We start from the raw sequence: 20,304 nt of genomic DNA, 5'->3' as shown, positions 1-20,304 counted from the left end.
AAATGGTGTTCTTTATAGATGTTGTTGTGTCGGATTAGGATTTCTGTTTTGGGGATTAGGATTAGGGGGTGGGTTTAACAGATGGGGACCAATCAGGTATCGGCTTCACCAGTATATGAACCAATCAGAAGCAAGGTGGGTGCTCAGGAGTGCGCTAATTGGATTCTGTGTTGTTGTTTTGACGAAGGCGTGAGCGGAGATGACTTTTTCACGCTGGGGGTGAGGAACGGCAGGATTATTCATAAATATAATCTCGGTTCGGGTGTGGCGTCCGTTATCAGCGAACGCCTAAATCTGAGGAGCGTCATTCATACTGTGCACTTCGGAAGAGATCTCAAAAACGGATGGCTGAAGGTGCGTTATTTGCTGGCACTGTTGTTTTAGTAGCCTATTTGATGTTTATCATGTTGAAATGAAATGATGAAATTGATGGGACAGAAGTTCAAAGCATCATGATGTTCTTAGTTGATGTCACATTAGGCCGTTCACTTCTGAGCAGGTGGGTGGGCAGAAGAAGAGGACAGGTGCATCTCCCGGACCCCTGACAGGTCTGAACACCTTCAGCGAGCTCTATGTGGGTGGATATAAAGAATACACACCTGGGCTGTTGCCTGCAGGCAGTCGATTCCAGAAGAGCTTTCAAGGTGAAGCGCGAGTCGTGTTTTTATTATTGTCTTTTTTGATGTCTTGATTCATATTGTCAGCTCGTGATGAAATCACTCTTTGCTACTTGCATCTTCTGTCTAGCGAAGTGTGAAGAGAACAGGATGTGTGATTTGCTATTCTGCTTGTGTTCTGGTGAGAACATGCTAACCTTGATATGCGTGCAACCATCCATCATACAGCTTTAATAAAACAGCTGTTTTTTTTAAAGGGTGTTTTCAGGTTAATATCAGAATTTAAAATGTCTTATGAGCGCACAGTTTTTCAGCTGTGAATCAAGAAGGAAAGAGAGGAGTGCAATGGATCAGTCTGGTTTATGTTCTGCAGGGCCAGTGACTATAAATCACAATGCCAGTTTAAGCTATTTTTTTGTTTTAGCACATCTAAAGTTTTGCATGAATACTTCTTAAAGGTGAACAAAAAGTAACATTAAATTTGCTTTGCATGGCATTTCAACTTACTGTTAATTTGATGTATTTGTCATCAGGTCAGTCATCTGTCTACGTAGAAAGTGATAAATTATATGGTTGTTTTTACAGTTAGTACAACTATTATACATGCAAGGAAAGCTTTGACACGCAGCAATACGAATTGAACAGCACTACAGTCCACTTATACAATTTCCACTTACAAACTTACAAAAGTTGCGTACATCATATTGAAAAAAATTGCAATAGTACCATGTATTCTGTTTTGCATATTTTTTTCATAAATACGTCTTTCTAATTCTGTTTCTACTATCTGTACGCACTTTGCAACTACTCAAAATTGTGAAAAGCACTATATAAATAAATGTACATCAGCTGAATTGAACTATTTTAAATGCTGACCACTGTTGGGTTGTTGTAACTTCTGGAAAAATGTAAGCAATTTAAAATTGTATGTGTTGAAATGTTACAATATTTAAAAAATTCAAAAAGTAAGTTGACTTTGCAATTGATTACAAATATAGGGCTGCCATTTTTACAGTAAGTCCACCACAATTACAAGAATTTTAAAGGGATTCCACCCAACAAATGAAAATTCATTGCTCACCCTCAAGTTGTTCCAATTCCAAATCTGATACGTTTCCTTGTTCTGTTGAACACAATGAAAGATATTTGGAATAATGTTAGCAACTGAGATTTCTGGGCCACCATTGACTACCATAGTAGAAAAAGTATTGTATCATTTTTTTTCGTTCTGTTGAACACAAAATGAGATATGTTGAGAAAATGTGTGTGACGTGTCTCTTCCTGTCTCTCTCTGTTGATTTGAAAGGCTGCATTTTCGATTTGCTCTTTCGGACAAGACGAGATGGGAAGTTTCATGCCCCGGGTGGGGTAGAGGGCAGGCCAGTGTCAGGACGTAATGTTGGTCAGTGTGGTGTTACTCCATGCAGTCTGGTCAAATGTCAGAATGGAGGAGACTGTGTGGATTCTGGATCTTCTGTTCAGTAAGATTCCTTTTTTACTGTTTTTGCCTGACATTTGTGAGTGAAACACATTTAAAATGATTTCTGTCTTATTTGCTTGTTCACTCCAGCTGTCAGTGTGCGTTTGGATGGAAAGGTGCTCTTTGCTCTGAGAAAGTGTCGTTCTGTGATGTGGAACACATCCCACCTCCCTCCTGTGCCCGCGGCTCCACCTGTGTGCCGCTTCCTAATGGGTATACGTGCCACTGTCCCCTTGGCTCTGCAGGACACTTCTGCCAGCAAGGTTAGACCATGATCTGACCCCTTCTTGTTGGGTTATCATCAGAGTAGCTTTTGGTAAATCCGACTGGTGTGTTTTTAATTGGACTTTAATTATTTTCCAGCTGTGTCTATTAGTGATCCCTTCTTCAGTGGGAATGAGTCGTCCTGGATGTCATTTGCTGTTGTCAACATAAGGCACAAAACTCATCTACAGCTGCAGTTCCAAACTCTTTCACCAGAGGGCATTCTGTTCTATACAGCACGCTATCTGAGCAGCCGATCTGGTAAGGCATGATCTGTATCTAAAACTTAATAGACTATACAAAAATCATTTATAAAGGGATATTTGACACAAGATTAAAATTATGTCAATATTTATTCACCCTCATGTTGTTTAAAACCTGTATATGATTCCATTTTGTGGAACACAAAAGATATTTTGAGAAATGCGTCAGTGGTTTTGTGTCCATATAATGGAAGTCAATGGGATCCAGTATTTGGTTACCATAGTTCTTCAAAATTGTTTCTTTTATGTTCTGCAGAAGAAAGACAGTCATACATGTTTGGAATGAGATGATGATGAATAAATGATTAAATAATTTTCATTTGTGTGAACTATGCCTTTAAGTGCATCCTTAATACAAATTCAATACAGTGATTGAATTAATGATCAATAAATTACATCATCCATAGTTTTGATGGATTTACTATTATTCTATAATAGAAAAAAAATGATACATAATACTTAATATTAATAATGACCGTACATTTTTGAACAGTAGTGTATGTATATACAGCCGTGGAAAAAATTAAGAGACCATTCCAAATGTTTATTTAATAATCATTTCTAGATGTATTGTGGCCATTCTAGTCCAGTTTTTGTTGAATTTCAACAAAATCAAACCTCAGGAGTGACAAAGTCCTCCAACAGCAATGTGAAAGACTGACAGCATGACAGGACACAAAAACTGTGATAAAAATCAAAGTTATCACATAAAAAAATACCTTGAACTTTTTCTAAATACATGTAGAAATATTACTGTTGCATTGCTTAAAAGTGAATATGAACTTGTTTTCTTTGCCGTATTTGAGGTCTGAAAAAATTCAGAGCATCTTTTCTGTTATTTTGACCTGTTTCTCCAGTTTTCATTTCCTGCAAATAAATGCAAATAGAAACAATATTTCGGAGAAATATTGTTCGTAGTTCACAGAATTAAACAAAAATGATCATTTTACTTGAACACATACCTATAAATAGTACATTTTACAAACTCAGAAAAACTGAAATGGTCTCTTTTTTTCGCAGCTGTATGTGTCTGGTATTCATATTCTCTTTGTATAGATTGAGCATTAACATTTCTTTTCTGTCTTTTCCAAAGGGGATTTCCTTAGCGTGTCCCTATCATCTGGATTTGTGCAGTTCCGCTATAATCTGGGAAACGAAACGATTGTATTACAGTCTCAGAAAAGTGTGGACGTGACCGGCATGAGGTGGCACACATTGAAGGCCGGCCGAGACGGAATCCGCGGCTTTCTCATTCTTGACAACGAGACAATAACAAGAAACCCCTCAGAGGGCACGACGACTCTGGATGTTGCCACAAATATATTCATTGGAGGTGTGTCTTCCCTCAATGCAGTGTCCCTGAGTGCAACGGAGAAGGACCCTGTGGGGTTTACGGGCGGCATTCGAGAGGTCATAGTCAATGGGCGTGACCTTGACCTGACAGAGACGGGGGCACTTGATGGAGCCAATGTTGGCGACTGGGATGGAACAGCATGCGGGTATAAAGTGTGTTTGAATGGCGGCTACTGTCGTCCAGTGGGCATTTCATCATTCACTTGTATTTGCCCGGCATTGTGGACCGGCCCCAGGTGCCAACACTCCATTTATTGCATCAACAACTCATGCCAACACGGTTCTCTTTGCGTTCATAATGTAACGTCCGCTTCGTATTCCTGCATGTGTTTTTTGGGATGGAATGGAACTTATTGTGAGCAGGAAGTATTATTGAAGACTGTCAAATGTGTTGGAAATTCTTATTTAAAATACAAGGACCCAAAGCACAACTTGAGGAAACTGACATACACAGAGATGTCGTTGAATTTTTCATCATCGGCAGGGGGTGGATTGATTCTCTGGATGGGGAAAGCAGAAAGTGAAGATAATGATCATCTAGCTGTTGGGCTCCAGGATGGTTACCTCAAGATTTCAGTCAACCTTGGTGAGAAGAACAGCCTTCCGCTCGTCTACACGTTCTGCTGTAACCGGTGGTATTACCTGTCCATTATTCACAACCGAACTGTCATCCAGGTTCATGTCAATGAGGAGAGAGTCATTTTTGAAGACATTGATCCCTTTGAACAGTATGTAGCACTGAATTATGGAGGCACGGTTTATTTGGGAGGTTTTGAATTAAACAGAGATGTGTCATCGGTTACATCTGGTCTTTTTATGGGAGGGTTTGTTGGAAGCATTAAAGATGTGTTCTTGTATCAGGACACTAGACAGCAGCAGTTTCTACAAAACAGTGAAGGTTTTAATGTCCATCCAGGAGAAGAGTAGAAAAAATGTAGCTTATTAATGTTGGTACTTTTGTTAAAGTGTTTTACGGAATAAAATGTGACAATCACTGACCAATTAATAAAAATGTACAATTTAATAAAACAATGTGGCCACACAAAAATATGAAGTTAGAAAAACTATCTTGCATTTTTGTCAGTCTGCATGATTGATGATCGTGAGAAAGGGATGAAGAACACTACAAGTTTAAATTACACATTTAAAAGATAATAACGCTGCCCTTTTACATTTTAACCATGTCCAGCATTTTCATAATCTTGGCCCATGAGCATTTTATCATTTGCATAAATGTCCTGCTTTTTAAAGCCTTTACTGAACACATTTTTCATTGTCAATGTGGAGATGTCAAAACATGCTCCTTTTCATCACATTGTTAACAAACACTTTTGCAAATGTGTTCTGTATTCTGCCAGAAGGCAATTTTACACAAAAGGCCTGCGTATGAGAATTTGCTGCTGTGCGTTTACGGTTTTTCAACTCTGTTGCGTGTATTCCTTAAAAGAAATGCTTTCTTTTTCCGCCCTCCAGTAGTTTTAATTGCTATTTTATTTGTTGTTTTAAACACAAACAAGTACTTTCCTCTGTGCATTCTTCAATTATAACGCTTGGCTGTAATAAAAACAATGAGCCTCTTTAAGAAAGAAAGATTTTCATCTCTTTACTAACAATAAAAACATTTTATGAACTGTACATAAACAGTGTGCCAAACACGCACGTTTCTGTTGCTGTGTGACAAGCCAAAATGTACAAAGAAATGTCACTTGGAACATAGAAAATAGACAATTTAGAAAAATGCAAACGGAAGGAAAAATAGTGAAACAAACAAAGCTGTCATCATGATTCACAGGATGTTTCCCATGTTACACACAACAGTAGTTTCAGAATTCTTGTAAATTATTATAATCAGCTGCTTTTGAGGACTGTTAGTACATCTTTAAAAAGATGCAGGGGGGATTATATTTAAAACAAACAAATATCTTTGTATAGTTAAAAAAACTAAAAATCTTGTACTATCCGCTTTTCACATGTATAAAATTCATTTTGCAACTTTATAAATAGCTCTCTACTGTTCAACAGAATTTTAAGGAACGAACGTCAGAACGAAAGATCACGACCGCCTGTCTCTCGAATCTCTCCTGTGTTTATCATAATCGGAGTCCCGTCTGTGTTTGTCTTTGTCCCTGTAATGGCTGCTGTGATGCTTCTCTCTCGGTCTCTCGTGCCTATCGTCTTTCGAGTGGCGATCTTTGTGACTGTGGCTTCTTTCCCTGTGCTTTTCTCGATCCCTGTCGTGGTGCCTGCTTTTGTGATGGTGTCTATCATGGTGGTCTCGGTCATCCTTTCTATAGGTCTCCTCTGAGCGTCTACACGGCTTGTCTCCGTGGTTCTTCCCCGATGCCTTCCCATCTATGCTTACAGACGAAGAGGGCGGCAAGCTGGACTCGGGCAACCTCTGGGTCTCATACGTCGGAGGAGGCATCTGAGGAGGGACGGTTTGAAGCCAAGGTGGAGCAACCGTGCGACTTTGAAGATCGCTTTGATGAAATATTTGAATTGGAGGGTGACCGGTTGGGAACGTGAAAGATGGAGGAGCCTGTGGTTGAACAGGTATGAAAGGGGCAGGGTTGGATGGAGGAGGGTAATTGTGCACTGGTGCAGGGTGGTACTGGTGTACAGGTGCACCAGTGTGGTATGATGGAAAAACTGGGGATGGTGGAGGGGCTTGGCTTAGTGGATTGTAAACCGTGGGGTTGAAAGTAGGAGTCCTGGATGGCTTGAGGCTTTCGTTCTTCCCTGCGGACGAGATGGTGGTGATGGCTTGGATGTCCTCGACAGCTTTGCACTCTTGAGAGGGTTGAGCCGGTGGTTGTTGAGATGTTTCTGAAGTACTTACTGGCGGTTGTAAATCAGAAGTGTCTTTATCAGTTGAAGCTTTCTTTAAAATACAAGAGGGAGGCATCTTTAAAGTCGTAGTGGGACTCGATAAGGTTTCGTTTTTGGGGACAGAGCATGAGCTCTCGGTAACAGAATCGTGAGATGCATTTGAAGTAATGCTTTCAGGTCTAGTTGGTGCAGCCGTGCTACTTGACGAATCAGCCGTCTGGGTTGCCTCCTCTTTGGGTTTGTCTGCAGCGAGAGAGGAGAGGAAACTCTCGGTCGATACATCCGCAGGTTTGTCGCTCAAAGATAACACAGCTGTACTCTGAGGGTTTACTTCTTTCTCTTTACCTTCGTTCTCCTGACCTGAGCTGGACGGTGCCTGCTCAGTTTTAACAGATTTGGAGTCTTTTTTCTTGATAACGAAGCGGTCAAGTCTAGGAGCACTGCTTGGGGTTCTAGGAATGTTCCCTGTATGATTTCCACTGTCAGCGTGTGAAGTCTTCGAGGCCGTTGCGCTGGAGTCGCCTTTCACGTTGTTGCTCGCAGTGGTTGCATTTCCAGGCACCTTCAGCACACCAGGAAGAAATCGCAGAGAAACGTTCTCATCGACCTCTGTATCCAAGATCGGTTCATTGACAATGGACTTTATCAAGTCTGCCGTGTCTTTTTTTTGCGAGGTCCCCAAAATGCCGCCGATTAGGCTAGTGTCCACGTCCTGCATCAGAGGATCCTTCTGCTTGAAGTCAACCTGAGTTTTGCTTTCTGCCAAGAAACTTGGAGCTTCGCTCACATCGTTTGACAGGATTACCCCAAAGTCCCTTTTAGGTCTCTGGCGAATGATCAGTCCGAGAAGAACATTTGGACGATTGGTTTCCAGTCCTGCAATGCAAGTATATGGAGCATCAGCATTAATATTATAGATTTTGTTGAGATAGGACATTTAAACCTGGAGAGAACCCGAGGAAAGTCTTACCTGGGCCGTCAAATGGAACAATTTGGTGGGGTATTTTTTCTGTGGAGCCAAGGGGAATGAGATACATGTCTTTAACCTGTTTGCGGTTGTTGGCAACAACGCCGTATCTCCTACGGCTGCTGAAATAGGCGTATAGCAATGCATATGAGATCTCATCTTCCTCTGTGTCGGGGGTGAACCGAATAACACAAATTTCCTGAAAATGACAAAGAAAATTGAATCTCTATCAGAAGTCTACAGCTTTTTCTGAATTTTCAGTTTTTCTGAATTTACTATTTATAGGTGTTTAGGTGAAATGGTCATTTGTGTTTCATTCTATGAACTACTAACAATATTTCTCCCGAATTATAAATTACAAATATTGTTTCTATCTGCACTGCAGTTATTTGCAGACTGGAGAAACAAGTCAAAATAACAGAAAAGCTGTTCTGTATTTTTCAGACCTCAAATACGGCAAAATAAAACTTTCAAATTTCTAATAAAAAAATATTGTTTCTATCTGCAATTATTTGCAGAGAATGAAAACTGGAGAAACAAGTCAAAATAACAGAAAAGCTGTTCTGTATTTTTCAGACCTCAAATACTGCAAAGAAAACTAGTTCATCTTCACTTTTAAGCAGTACAAGTTATTTTTTATGTGATAACCTGGATTTTTATCACAGTTTTCATGTGTCTTGTCATGCTGTCAGTCTTTTACATTGTTATATGACTTTGTCACGTGTCTGATTTTGTCAAAATTCAACAGACACTGGAACGGCCACAATACATCTAGAAATGCTGATTAAATAAAAAATTTTTGAATGGTTTCTCTTATAGGAGAAATAAGAGAATAAACATTCCCACCTTTGTCCCAGAAGCCCGAATCTTTTCAACATAGTCCCAGACTATTTGAGGGGAAATTCGTCCACCTACTTGAATGTTCTCAGGCAAATCCTGCAAACACAATTACAGATATTTATAGTACATACATTCGGGTACCAGACACATTTGGAATACATTTATAAAATACCATTTACCTGTGTAAGGTGGTCCAGTATCCCAGAGACCGGATAAGCTTTTGTTAGAAACTTGGCTACAGCATGCATGTCAACAAAACCGCCCCACAGATTCTCCAAGTTGCTGAGAAACGTAGCTGTATCTTCTTTGGTACTCAGACTATCTGACCTGTGGGACAATTTTGTTGTAGATCGTTTTTTTCTTTTCTGGATGTAGAACGGAATCATTTAATTTAGGGCACATGTCAGGAATCTCACCTGGTTTCAGGAAACAAATTGAGAAGGCCTTCCTCCATGGCTCTTAAAGAGAGATCATCTATCAGTGCTGATGAAGATGTTGTGGATTGCTGAGATTCGTCTGCAGCACTAGACTGCCTCCTCACCACTGTTGTAGCCACTTTCACCACCTTTGTATTGGGTTCCTCTGAAGGTGGAGGCATACGGCCTTGACAGAAACATTAGCATTGTTATTTTCCACAGAATAACTCAAGAAACGCTGTATTTGAACTAAAGTAAAGGATTTTTACCTGTGCAGATTTTGCAGTTGAGGTCAAAAAGATGAGACTTGTGCAAGCTGGTGGTATCGATAGATTTCTTAGGACTGTCTGCTTTCTTTGCTACTGTCTCGGGGGGGTTTTCCTCGGGCACTTCTGTTGCTTTCGGCACCGGCTCGGGCTGTGAACATAGGAGGAATGAATAGAATAAGAGAGCCAACTGACTTGTGCCAGGTTGGAGAATAGTACTGAGATGTATAGAATGCAGCAAAGTCCCAAATCTCACCTCAGCCTCTATGGCCTCCGGTGCCTTGGCAGGTTCCTGGTTCTCTATTTCAATTTCCCCTTTGTGGGTGATTTTAGTGATGGGGCGTCTCTCTGCTTCTCGCTGCTCTTTCTCGATCATTTCAATCGTCTGTCGACAAACATCACTAGGGTTAATATTGGCTGCATTGTTGTAAAAATACAGCCATGCATCTGATGTTACCTTACAAAAATTAATGTTTTTGCTATTACTGGGTATATATTTAACATTTTCAATACACTTTTAACTTCTCAAACTGATTCTGGACTGACTGTACTACATCGAGACATACTGCATTAAAACAGTTCTGGGTTTTACTAACATGTCGATTCTCTCTTTGTCTCCAAGCAGCAAGTTCCTTAGAGGCCAGCTCTTCTGCAGTCATACGCACCAAATCCGCAGGGGACACTTCCCCTTTTAGCACACGCTTGAATAACACCTGCAAAATAGCATTAATTTACGTTAACATAGCATTATGTTCTAAAAATAGTTTTAGGCTTCACAAAGAAAATGCTTTGTTGTTATCAGTAGATGCTAAAATACTTGCATTATTTTTGGCATCTTTCAGGTTGAATGTCAAACTTCTGTATTTATTTTTGTATTTACTGTCAACGCCCTGAAACAGAGCGAAAAGCTCTTTCTCCGTCCTTCGGGCCAACTCGGCGGGCTTGTCCGAAGAAATCTTCATATCGGAATCCTTCAGTCTACAAACATTTACATGAACAGCAACATAACATGTTTCAGATAAAGGACAGGCACATGTTTCAAAACCCTCAAAAAATCCATTCAATCACTTTATAAGAATGTAACAATTCCCTTGAAAAAACCCACGCACCGTTTTAGAAGAATCTCTTCCAGAGAATCCCGTACGCTGCGTCTGATCTGTCCGGTGGACGGTTTCTTGGAGCTTACAGGGGACACTTTGACTTTCTTCGCTTCGTGCTTCACATTACCTCCTGCAAAAGGTCAACTCAAGAAACTCAGGGATCATTATTTGACTATTTATTTTATACACTTAATAACAAAAGAGAAATATCCATACCACTTTTCTGGGCTGAATCTTCAGACGGTCGTCTGTCTCCTACATCCTGAATTAAAAAAAGAAATGATTTTTTTTGTTTCTATGATAGTACAGTACAATAAGGTGCAATGCAGTGTGCCACATGATCCAAAGTGAATCTGGTGTGCCGTATCAGTGGCTAAAGAGTTGTTGGTGAGTGCGGACATTTCTCATTTACATCTACACTTGTGAGGGACCATCGACACACACTGGGTGAAAACCATTTGACCACTTCACACTAGGGGTGTAACGATATATTGTGGCACAATACATTACTATATAAAGAAATAACAACATGCATGTATCGTCCTGCGTCAACAATGTTTTTATTTGTGCTTTTACTGCTTTAAAACATAGTTTAATTTTCTGTGACAGAGCTATTCAATTTTTATCATTCACACAGAAGTTCAATTAAAACGTCAATGTTCAACTGAATGTCAATTCCATAACAACTTACAAAATGTTACAGAAAAGTTTCATTCTTTTTCAAAATGTCGTTATACGCATTAAACTGTGAACGCCATTTCACCTATTGTAAAAAAAATCACGTGTATCCTTACACCCCTACTTCACACCCATGTGGAAAAACACAGAACGGCAGATATACAGACCCATTAAAAGACAGCTGGTGACTACTACCACACAAACCAAAAGCTGAATCAAAAAGGACAAAAGTATCAAATAAAATTGTATATAAATTTACTATTATATAATTTATTTATAATTTTAATTATATAAACTATATAGATAAACATTACAGGCACCCTTTCCTTTTTAACATGCTGGGCGACAGCTGCAGCAGTTTCTCTAAATGCTATTTTTGGACCAGGGAGGAAGTTCTGAAAGTTCATCAAACTCATAACATTTTCATCAGTACATCAGTCTCCATACCATAACAGTAAATGTTAACAACACTGCCAAAATGCTATTAGCTTTACGTATTCTAAAAGTGAAGGACAAACTTCATTGAATCTTCATTGTAAGTCCTCATAACTTGATTTACACTCAAACAATGCATGAAAATATACAGACAATGGGCCTCATTCATGAAACACGAGCAGAACGATTTTTTGTGTAAATCGTTCGTAAAGTAGTTTTGACGTAAATTTTCGGATTCATGAAAAATTTCAAAATGTTAGTTGGTACGTAAAAAAATGTACGCCTGCTCCATGCCACGTGTAAATAGTGTGTAAAACTGCACGTAACGTTCTGTATTATTTTAGACAAACTGATGACACTGCATTTTGATGCACTATGTATCCTAATGATATTTCACGAGTTATTTTGTCTTTTATCATTTTTTACTTTTTAACTTTGGGTAAAACGCAGAGCTCGTCAACTGTCCTTTTTTACACAGCCATCCAATCACAGTGGAAAAGAGGCGGGACAAACATTATATTGAATAATATTGACCAACCATCATATACGGGAGTATTAGGGCCAAGCAATAAAAAAAATATAAAACCGTTTTGAGATTAAAGTCATTATAATGCGAAATTAAACCCGCAGTTTTTCGGGGGAAAAAGTCGAAATTAAATGTTGAGAATAAACTCAATAAATTTCGAGAATAAAGTCGTTGTGTTTCGTGAAAAAAATTGTTAAATTTCGAGAAAAAAAACTCGAAATAAAATGTCGACAATAAACTCACTATACTTTGAGAATAAAGTCGTTGTGTTTCGAGAAAAAACTCTTTGAGAATAAAGTCGTGTTAAAAACGTGTTAAATTCTTCTAAAGAGACCCAGCCGCTGATAGTATTTCTTTGTTACTTGAAGGAAAGCCTAAAGTATAGCTTGACTAAGTGATACAACTCTGCCATCCTCATTCAGTACTACGCAATGAACATGACCCTGATATAGGATAAACATTTATTCTCGATATTTTATTTCGACTTTTTTCTTGAAATTTAATGAGTTTTTTCTCGAAACACAATGACTTTATTCTCGAAATTTATTGAGTTTATTCTCAACATTTAATTTTTCGCATTTATAATTTTTTAATTTCGCATTATAATGACTTTAATCTCAAAACGGTTTTATATTTTTTTATTGCTTGGCCCTAATACTCTTCCGTAATCATACACAACGATGGAGAAGTTAATATTATTACTGCATTTTCATATTCAGTAATATTTTAAAAAAATAAGATACTAATAACAAGTAGGCTAACTGTTGCGGATATTCTAAATCACAGAAACCAACGCATCTCCGGAGTAACGCGCACTCGCGCAGAGCCTCCAAAGCGTTCTCAGGCGCCACCAGCTGGTCGTTTTCAGAAGAGCACCAGGTATTATTATTTTAGCTGGCTAAAACACTTTGATGGACACAGTTTAATTGATTAATTTATTGGTAAGCATATAGCCTATTAGTCTCTTATGCATTCATGCAATACAATGTAGCCAAACCAGAGAATGAAGTCCAGAGGAATCCAGCATTCCTAGATACGTAATTTGCATAGCTGTAAAATCATAGGCGGGATTATGCTAATTGTGAGTGAGCGTGCATGCGCGCCGTGTTTACGAATGATAGGAATTCATTAACACACACATTTTACTATGAGATCTTACCTTTACGAAGTATTTGTGAATCCGGAGGAAAGTTTTCGGGAAGGTCTGTTTTACGCGCAAATTACTCAGAATTTACTCATATATTTACAAATGTTTCATGAATGAGGCCCAATGCTTGTAACCATTCTTTTCATGCACTAGTATTGTAGAAATTTCTTACTTTTCGGAATGGTCGAATTCCACCTGCAGTGACCATCTGCGGAGGTCTCTGTTTTTGTTTAGCTGATAACTTTTCATCTGACTGCTCTGTGGTCTGAGCTCCCGTCTTCTCGTCCTCTTCGGTGCAGCATTTTAGACACACATACTCCTGGTCTTCCTTTTCCATCTGCTGAACTTTAGTCATATCCAGACCCACACAATCCCCATGAAACCATTCATCGCAGCGGCCGCAGCCCACCATGAACCTATACAAACAGCATAGAAGAAAACGGTTGCCCTGATGAAACTCAGTCTATATGAAGCTCAGAGCTTAGATCATGGAGAACTACAGTAGCTTTAAAAGATATTTGGTTATCCAATGAAGCTTAAAAAAAATAAGAATATCACTGCATTAGATAACCCCTGATTTACCATGTGAGATTTATTTTATAAATAGCAAGAGAACACACTTGTTCGTTAAAAAATCTTTACCAAACGCTCAGTGTAAAGTTATAAGTTTGTTTTATTTAATTTATAAAACAATTAATAAGAAAAACTGTACAAAAGTACTATAACACTGGTCCAGACCCACTTCCTGTATCGTTTTTTTTTATTTCCCATATGTAATTAAGTGCTAAAAATGTTAATTTAACATTTCATTTCACTTCTGAATGTTGGTCACTTCTTTGTTTACGTTCTGAAAAATGTGACACTTAAACTTTGGTTACTCTCCAAAAATTACAAACAAGAATTGTTCTGCATGCTCTGTTTGAATAAAAAGGCATTTTATATCGTAAAAATGGCCAACATACCCGTTATTGTGAGGTTTTTTGCATAATCCACAGTGCTTGCTTGGATCCCACACAGCGTCACCATCAGGAGGTTCGGCCTCGGCCTCCTTCTTCACAACAGGTGCGTTATCAGGAATGAACAGCTGTGGTTCTTCTATCGAGATACTCCTGGAATTTCTACTCTTGTGCCTTTGCTGGATTTTCTCTGGCTTTTTGATCTTTATCTTTTCTGGCTCCTCATCTGGTTGGCTGTTTGTCACCGGTGGGTTTGTTTTGTTTACCGGAGTGGGGGGATTCTGTGGTCTTTTTGGAGGTTGAGGAGATTTATTCAGAACAGGCTTAACACTAGGGCCAGAATCTGAAGATGGTTTTCTGCTGACAGTCGGAGATGTCGGGAGAGGTGGGCTTACATTTGGATGCACAGGATGTCCATCTTGAGTTTTTTGTAGTTTTGACGGTTTAGGAGCGAGAGGCCCTCCTGGGCGTTTCAAGACCACTTTAGTCGGCTTGTCTTTGTGACTTTGAAGATTTTCTGGTCGGCCCACATTCGTTTCTTTGTCTTTGGGATGTAGGGATTTCTTCTGTAAGAGGCTTGGTCTGCCAGGATGAGACTGCTTATTTTTGACTCCAGACAGGGTCGGCTTGTGTTTCAGGACTTTTTTGACTGCAGGCAGAACTGCCGTACCGTTTTTGTTCTGAGATTTCTGCGCGCTCTGTTTATGAGATTTGATTTGGTCATTCGTTTTGGTTTCCGCTGGTGCTGCGTTTTCCACGGTAGGCTTTAACATAGTGCTGTTTGCTTCTTGTACCTCATTGGGGTTCACATACGGTCCAAAATCCATAGGCATGTCGTCGCTACTGGGCTGGCCGACACTCACTTCACCCACTACATCTGGTGTGAAATTATCAATATTTTCCGTGTTTGCATTCTGATTTTGTTCCCGATTGAGTGCGATACCATCAGCAATCATGGAATCATCCTGGAAGCCCAGAGACTGAAGCGCGCTTGCGTTGAAGGATCCAAAAGTTTGAGATGGTCCAGGAAGTAGTTCGATTTTATAGCCCCCCACCGTGACAGTTAATCGGCGTAACACTACTACCGGATTCATCGATGAGTCAACCTCATGGACTTTAAATCGACGACTGAGCAGGGCTTCCCTTTTTTCGTCTAAGCTTTCATACCTCTCTGGTGTCGCCTCTTGGTCTTGGTTTTTCTGTGCTGCTCTTCGCGGAGGTCTGCCCGGTGCACCTCTAACTCTACCTCGGCTTGCTGAAAGACAATTGTGAAATAATGAAAATTGTGGGAAATTTTGGGGGGGTTAAGCTAGATATTTAATTGTTCTTTTCTTTCCAATGTGAGCTCAAAGAAAGCACAGTTGCGGCAAAGCAATCCAAATGAATTCACCCACATCTATTCATGTTATATGCACCTGTTTGTTTTCTCTGTATTTGACTTGCATTCCTCCTCCTGCCCCGTGGAAAGCCGGGCTGACCGTGCTCCCCATCAGATGGGCTCTGTCTAACACCTGCTGTTTTCATGTCTTGATTTGCATCTGCAATACATAAGGTCATAGGGATAGATTAGGAATTTTATTTGGCTCCTATGTTGATTTTACACACAACCAACTATTTATAGACGAAAAAACAGTTTCTATACCTGTTGCGCTTTCAAGCTTAAAATTAACATCTTCATTTTCCAATAGATGAAACTGAGTGCTAGCAGATCCAAACATGGGATCTTTGTCACTGAGCATGTTTTTCAGTGAATTTTCAGGTTGATTCCGACCCGGTTCGAATTCCTCACTTGCTTCACATTCCAGATTCTGTCCGAGCAACAAGGAATCGTCCAGCTGGTCACTTGGAATCAGATGGTTGAATGGGCCACCAGCTATATCCATGAATGCCTGAACTGTGCTGTTTGCTCTGAAAGAAAGTCAAAAGGCATAAGATGTAAATATACTCTTGGCACACTCTCTAAGACAGAAGATTTTAAAGAATATTAGTAGAAGCCATCATATGTAATTTAAAAGACTTGTAATTTAAACACCTATTTTTGGGTTGTTGGTTAAACATTTACTTGACCGCTTCAAACCATGTCCTTGTAACTAGCAAGTACTATACAAAATGTTTTTGTAAGAACTTATGAAATAATTGTCTTCCATTAAATCAAGATTATAAAACAAATTTTACAGTTAGCAAACAACATTGTTTTATTAAAGTACTAATTGACTGATCAATGTTTGATTTCAATACAAAGGCATTTTTACACCTTTTCAGATATGTATAACGTATGTTTTACTTTTGATTTAGAAATACTATTCCTGAAGATTACAATACTATACAGATATACTTGTGTAACACACAATAATTGAACTGCTTATTTAAAGGTATGAACCTAATTCAATAACAAAATAACAAAAAATGTAAATGTAGTATTTTACAACAAACAGAGCCAACAGCCTGACGGTGTGTCAAACTTTAATTTTATTACATGTGCCTTAACCAAAACAAAATGCATGCATTTCATAATTAAAGTTCTTCATATTTAAGCTTTAAGGATAACGTAGGACAGCCATGCACTATTGACTATCTGATCCGGGTGACCGAATGTCTTCTGTTTTTATTATGATTTCAGACCAGCTCACGTGCACAAACAGCTAGCGCGTGCTAACTAGAACAGCTCACAGTCAGACAGTACAAACATACTAGAACCAGCACCGGGCGCAGCCCCAGAGAGCTTCAACAACATTTTGCACACCTAATCCGAGCAAAGCATGGCGTTAAATTCTCCCCCGAACAAACCCAAACCCGGCCGCGTGCACCGGGGGCCTTTATCAGCTTGTGTGTCTCTCTTACGTGCGCATTGTAGCATATTAAACTCACTTTAATAACAAAAAGTAGTAGTGTGCATTGCAAACAAGAGGTTGCATGAAGTTTAAGTGTACATCGGACTCGGTTTCTACTCAAACTCGTCTCGAGTTAAGAGTCGCGTCGCATGCACCTCAGGAAGGCCTCTAGCCTAACGACAGAAGCGCGTGCACGCCCACTCTGCGCGAGACGCGATATAAAACACTCACCGTCCGTGTCACTGTGGTCGAATAGCCAGCGCATAGTGAGAGAAGGACTTGTATTATCGATTGCAATAATGGGACGCCATACGGGATGCCGTTGCCGTTAATGTCGGTGCCTTTTCCGCTTTGGATCTGCGGTGGGACACGCAAGTAGTACTTCCTGTTGACCCTCTGAGCAAGCAAGCCAGCAAACAACCCGTAAAGCGATAGACTTGCCAGCAGGGGGCAGTGTGCTCCATGTTATTTAAATGACTCGCGTTGCAAGGACTATAACAAATGTAAAAAAAATAGATTTATATAAATACATTTTTACGAATACAAATAGATGTTTTAAATAAATGTTTGTAATGTAAATGTTTATTACAATTAACAAAATATTAAGAAATAATAAAAATAATACTGACAATATTAAAGGAATAAGTGAAACTAAAAAATAAACAAACATAAACATTCTCAAACCACGAAGACACCTTGAATTTATCACTGCAATCTATCAGGTTTGTTCATGATCCTAACTTCACGACACGTGACGTTGACTTCCTACACGCGGTATTATGTTGTTCTTATGAGCTGCGTACCATTTGATATGGTTCCTACGCAGTGTTCACTGCTCCCTACTCCATGAGCCCGGGATATCAGTTGAAGTAGACTTCGCTGACAAAAAACGCTTACTGTCAATCAAAGAAAGGCAACGGCAGGGTTGCGCAGATTATAATATAAATAAATATTGTAACTTTACTTTTAAAAGAAACGTAACACGCATTATGTATCTAATCAATATAATCTTAACTTTTGTTTATGCTTGTATTTATTATTTGACTGAGGCAGCTTTGATTGTTTGAAACTCTACTGTTGCAATATAATGCAATATAAAAATACATTTTAATTTGGTCAACTATGTGAAGGTGTGTTCTCATGGTTGCGTCGGTCTCATCTCGCTTTTTTCCCTATGTGGTGCAGCCGTAAACATTCCTGAGGTAAATAACATAACATATTTTCTTTTACAGAATTGCTGCTGCTTACCACTTTTACATTAGTTTGTTTAATACTAGCCAAATGGATGAATCCTTACACGCATATGAAAACTACTTTTTAATTGCACAATAAAATATAAATAAAAAGTAAATACATTCATCATCTCGAGTGTAGCCTATATAAAAACAATGCTACAAAAAGTAAAATAGCATATTTACGCGAAGCCATCCACAATTTAATATAATTAACAATAATTAAATAAACTTTCACAATGTACAAAAGGCATACGTAAACTCGTCCGTTGTTTTTCTGACTCGTGACGCGATTTGGGTGAATTTCCCTTTCCACTTCCGGCAAGTGATGCATCGATGTTCCCTTATTCCCTACGCCGTTCGCAGTTCCCTTCGAACTGAACATGTTCGCTCCCTTCGGATTGGAATCTCACTTAAGATGGCGGAACACCCTGTGAAGTCCACTTCGTAGACCACGTACGGCTAAATGGAACGCACCTATACTTTATGGCGTTGTTGTTGCATATCTTGGGGTGTGGTGAAGGCTACTGCTCTACAAACGAGAAGAAGACTTGACTAATTTAACTAGTCTAACAATTCAAAATCATGTCGAAAGGTAACAGCTCCAGTCTCTGTCACGCAGTACAATAAATATCTCTCGTGTTTTGTTACTTTTAATATCGTTCTTATTTTCATTTTCAGAATTCTACAATATTATTAAACTAACGGCAGCCGGGGCTGGTAAGTGTTCTAATTTTATGAAAACATCTTATACAAAAAAAAAATGCTCAGTGCTCAGCGCTATTATGTATTTGTGTTTCAGTCGGCTCGGCTGTGTTGGCTCCACTCGCGATCGGCGCAGCTGGATTCGCCGCCGCCGGTATCACTTCAGGTTCTTTGGCGGCCGGTATGATGTCATCAGCGGCCATAGCTAATGGGGGCAGTGTTGCAGCAGGAAGTTTAATCGCTATCCTCCAGTCAGCAGGTATAACTATTTATAAAAAACATAAAGTGTATATTAATCCATTTAAGCAATCAATACAGCAACTTTTGAAACAATACTGCTTGTTTTGTACATGTAGATGATTCAACCCTGTAAATATTAACAGATTACGTTGAATTGAGTGACTTGTAAAATCAATTTTATGCTCAATTTAGGTGTGTAGGTTAAACTGTAAATTCTGTATTCTGACTCATGACTCATATGACTATGACCATGTTCTCCCTGATTAGGTGCTGCTGGGCTGTCTGCATATGCTACAGCAGGCGTGGCATCTGTTGGCGGGGCTACATGTGCGGTTTTGGGTGGAGCTGTGAAGTTGTTGAGGAGGATGAGAAAATGAAATCATGAGGAACATACTGGAGATCCAGAGGTGCTTCTCGGTTCCTGTTTGTGCATATCGTTTCTTTTCCTTGCTTCATTTCCTTGCCTCTCAGCTCCAACCCCTTCAGGATGCAATGCAAGGATAGGCTATACACCTGTGTGTATCCTCACTCATGACTTCTCAGGAAACTTCTTCATTCCTCACGGTGCTATTGGAGCATTGAGAAGGCCTTTAAGATGACTGAGCTCGATCGGTTTCCAGGTATAAGGAGCAAGGAAATGAGGAAGCATCAATTTGAGTATTGAAACAAATAACATTAGTCAGCTTGTCAGCTTTCTTGACATTCGGCATCAACTTGTGTTGTGTGTGTGGACATGCATTTGAAATGTGTCTGTAGTGTAATTTAAAAAAAATTAAAAGTATGCCTTAACATTTTTTATCCAAGATAAAGGATTTGTATATTGAGTTGTACTAAATTATGTTTACTGATATGTAACCTGACAAAAAAAAGTGAAACATCATACTAATATTCACAATATTTTTGACCTACCATTTTTTACATAGAACTCTTTCAGTTCTCCTGATGGCTGGAATACACTACAAGACTTTTAAAATACGAACAGATTTTTTTTAAACTAGACATCATACACTTGCAGACTTTTTGAAAGTTTCAGATAGACGCACACTAACTGATCAAATCTGCAGACTGGCACAGAATTTCTGCAACAAGTCCGGCAGAAAATCTCGGCGAAATCTGAGCAAAAGTCTTGTAGTGTATTTTAGTCTTAAGAAACAACTCT

The 20,304-nt window shown here is 39.2% G+C and overlaps 3 protein-coding genes across 3 annotated transcripts in view; 2 read left to right on the top strand and 1 right to left on the bottom strand.

The window, feature by feature from the left end:
* eys (eyes shut homolog) overlaps positions 1-5,466 on the top strand; it is a 212,093-nt gene extending 206,627 nt beyond the window's left edge. Inside the window, 6 exon segments of the mRNA XM_057341382.1 lie at positions 188-354; positions 500-644; positions 1,924-2,098; positions 2,188-2,360; positions 2,461-2,622; positions 3,718-5,466. Of these exon segments, the coding sequence (XP_057197365.1) occupies positions 188-354; positions 500-644; positions 1,924-2,098; positions 2,188-2,360; positions 2,461-2,622; positions 3,718-4,904 (2,009 nt within the window). The 3' untranslated portion in view covers positions 4,905-5,466.
* An 88-nt stretch (positions 5,467-5,554) lies between these two features.
* Positions 5,555-17,374, bottom strand: phf3 (PHD finger protein 3). Its single transcript, XM_057341379.1, has 16 exons — positions 17,200-17,374; positions 15,780-16,045; positions 15,553-15,675; positions 14,144-15,392; positions 13,354-13,597; positions 10,612-10,657; positions 10,405-10,525; positions 10,117-10,273; positions 9,892-10,008; positions 9,552-9,680; positions 9,299-9,446; positions 9,030-9,216; positions 8,793-8,940; positions 8,620-8,709; positions 7,777-7,972; positions 5,555-7,682 (listed from the first exon to the last, which is right to left on the bottom strand). Exons 2-16 carry the CDS (start codon positions 16,018-16,020, stop codon positions 6,031-6,033), a joined length of 4,848 nt encoding a protein of 1,615 aa, XP_057197362.1. The 5' UTR covers positions 16,021-16,045; positions 17,200-17,374; the 3' UTR covers positions 5,555-6,030.
* A 1,150-nt stretch (positions 17,375-18,524) lies between these two features.
* Positions 18,525-19,969, top strand: LOC130558779 (interferon alpha-inducible protein 27-like protein 2). The gene is made up of 4 exons (XM_057341381.1): positions 18,525-18,795; positions 18,882-18,920; positions 19,003-19,164; positions 19,413-19,969. The coding sequence occupies exons 1-4, from the start codon at positions 18,786-18,788 to the stop codon at positions 19,520-19,522; spliced, it is 321 nt and encodes a 106-aa protein (XP_057197364.1). The 5' UTR covers positions 18,525-18,785; the 3' UTR covers positions 19,523-19,969.
* Positions 19,970-20,304: the final 335 nt, after the last annotated feature.

The sequence above is a fragment of the Triplophysa rosa genome, linkage group LG9 (genome assembly GCF_024868665.1).
Source record: "Triplophysa rosa linkage group LG9, Trosa_1v2, whole genome shotgun sequence".
NCBI classification, from domain to species: Eukaryota; Metazoa; Chordata; class Actinopteri; order Cypriniformes; family Nemacheilidae; genus Triplophysa; species Triplophysa rosa.
Note: the sequence above shows the minus strand (reverse complement) of the source record. Positions and strands in the feature narration are given on the sequence as shown.

Excerpts from the sequence above, each read along its gene's own strand:
- phf3 (XM_057341379.1), bottom strand. The coding sequence starts at position 16,020 with ATGGATATAGCTGGTGGCCCATTCAACCATCTGATTCCAAGTGACCAG. Across the intron at positions 10,274-10,404 it reads GAAGAGATTCTTCTAAAACG|ACTGAAGGATTCCGATATGA; the intron begins GTGCGTGGGTTT and ends AAATGTTTGTAG. Across the intron at positions 8,941-9,029 it reads AATTTGTTTCCTGAAACCAG|GTCAGATAGTCTGAGTACCA; the intron begins GTGAGATTCCTG and ends ATTGTCCCACAG.
- LOC130558779 (XM_057341381.1), top strand. Across the intron at positions 18,921-19,002 it reads ACTAACGGCAGCCGGGGCTG|TCGGCTCGGCTGTGTTGGCT; the intron begins GTAAGTGTTCTA and ends TTTGTGTTTCAG. Across the intron at positions 19,165-19,412 it reads CGCTATCCTCCAGTCAGCAG|GTGCTGCTGGGCTGTCTGCA; the intron begins GTATAACTATTT and ends CTCCCTGATTAG.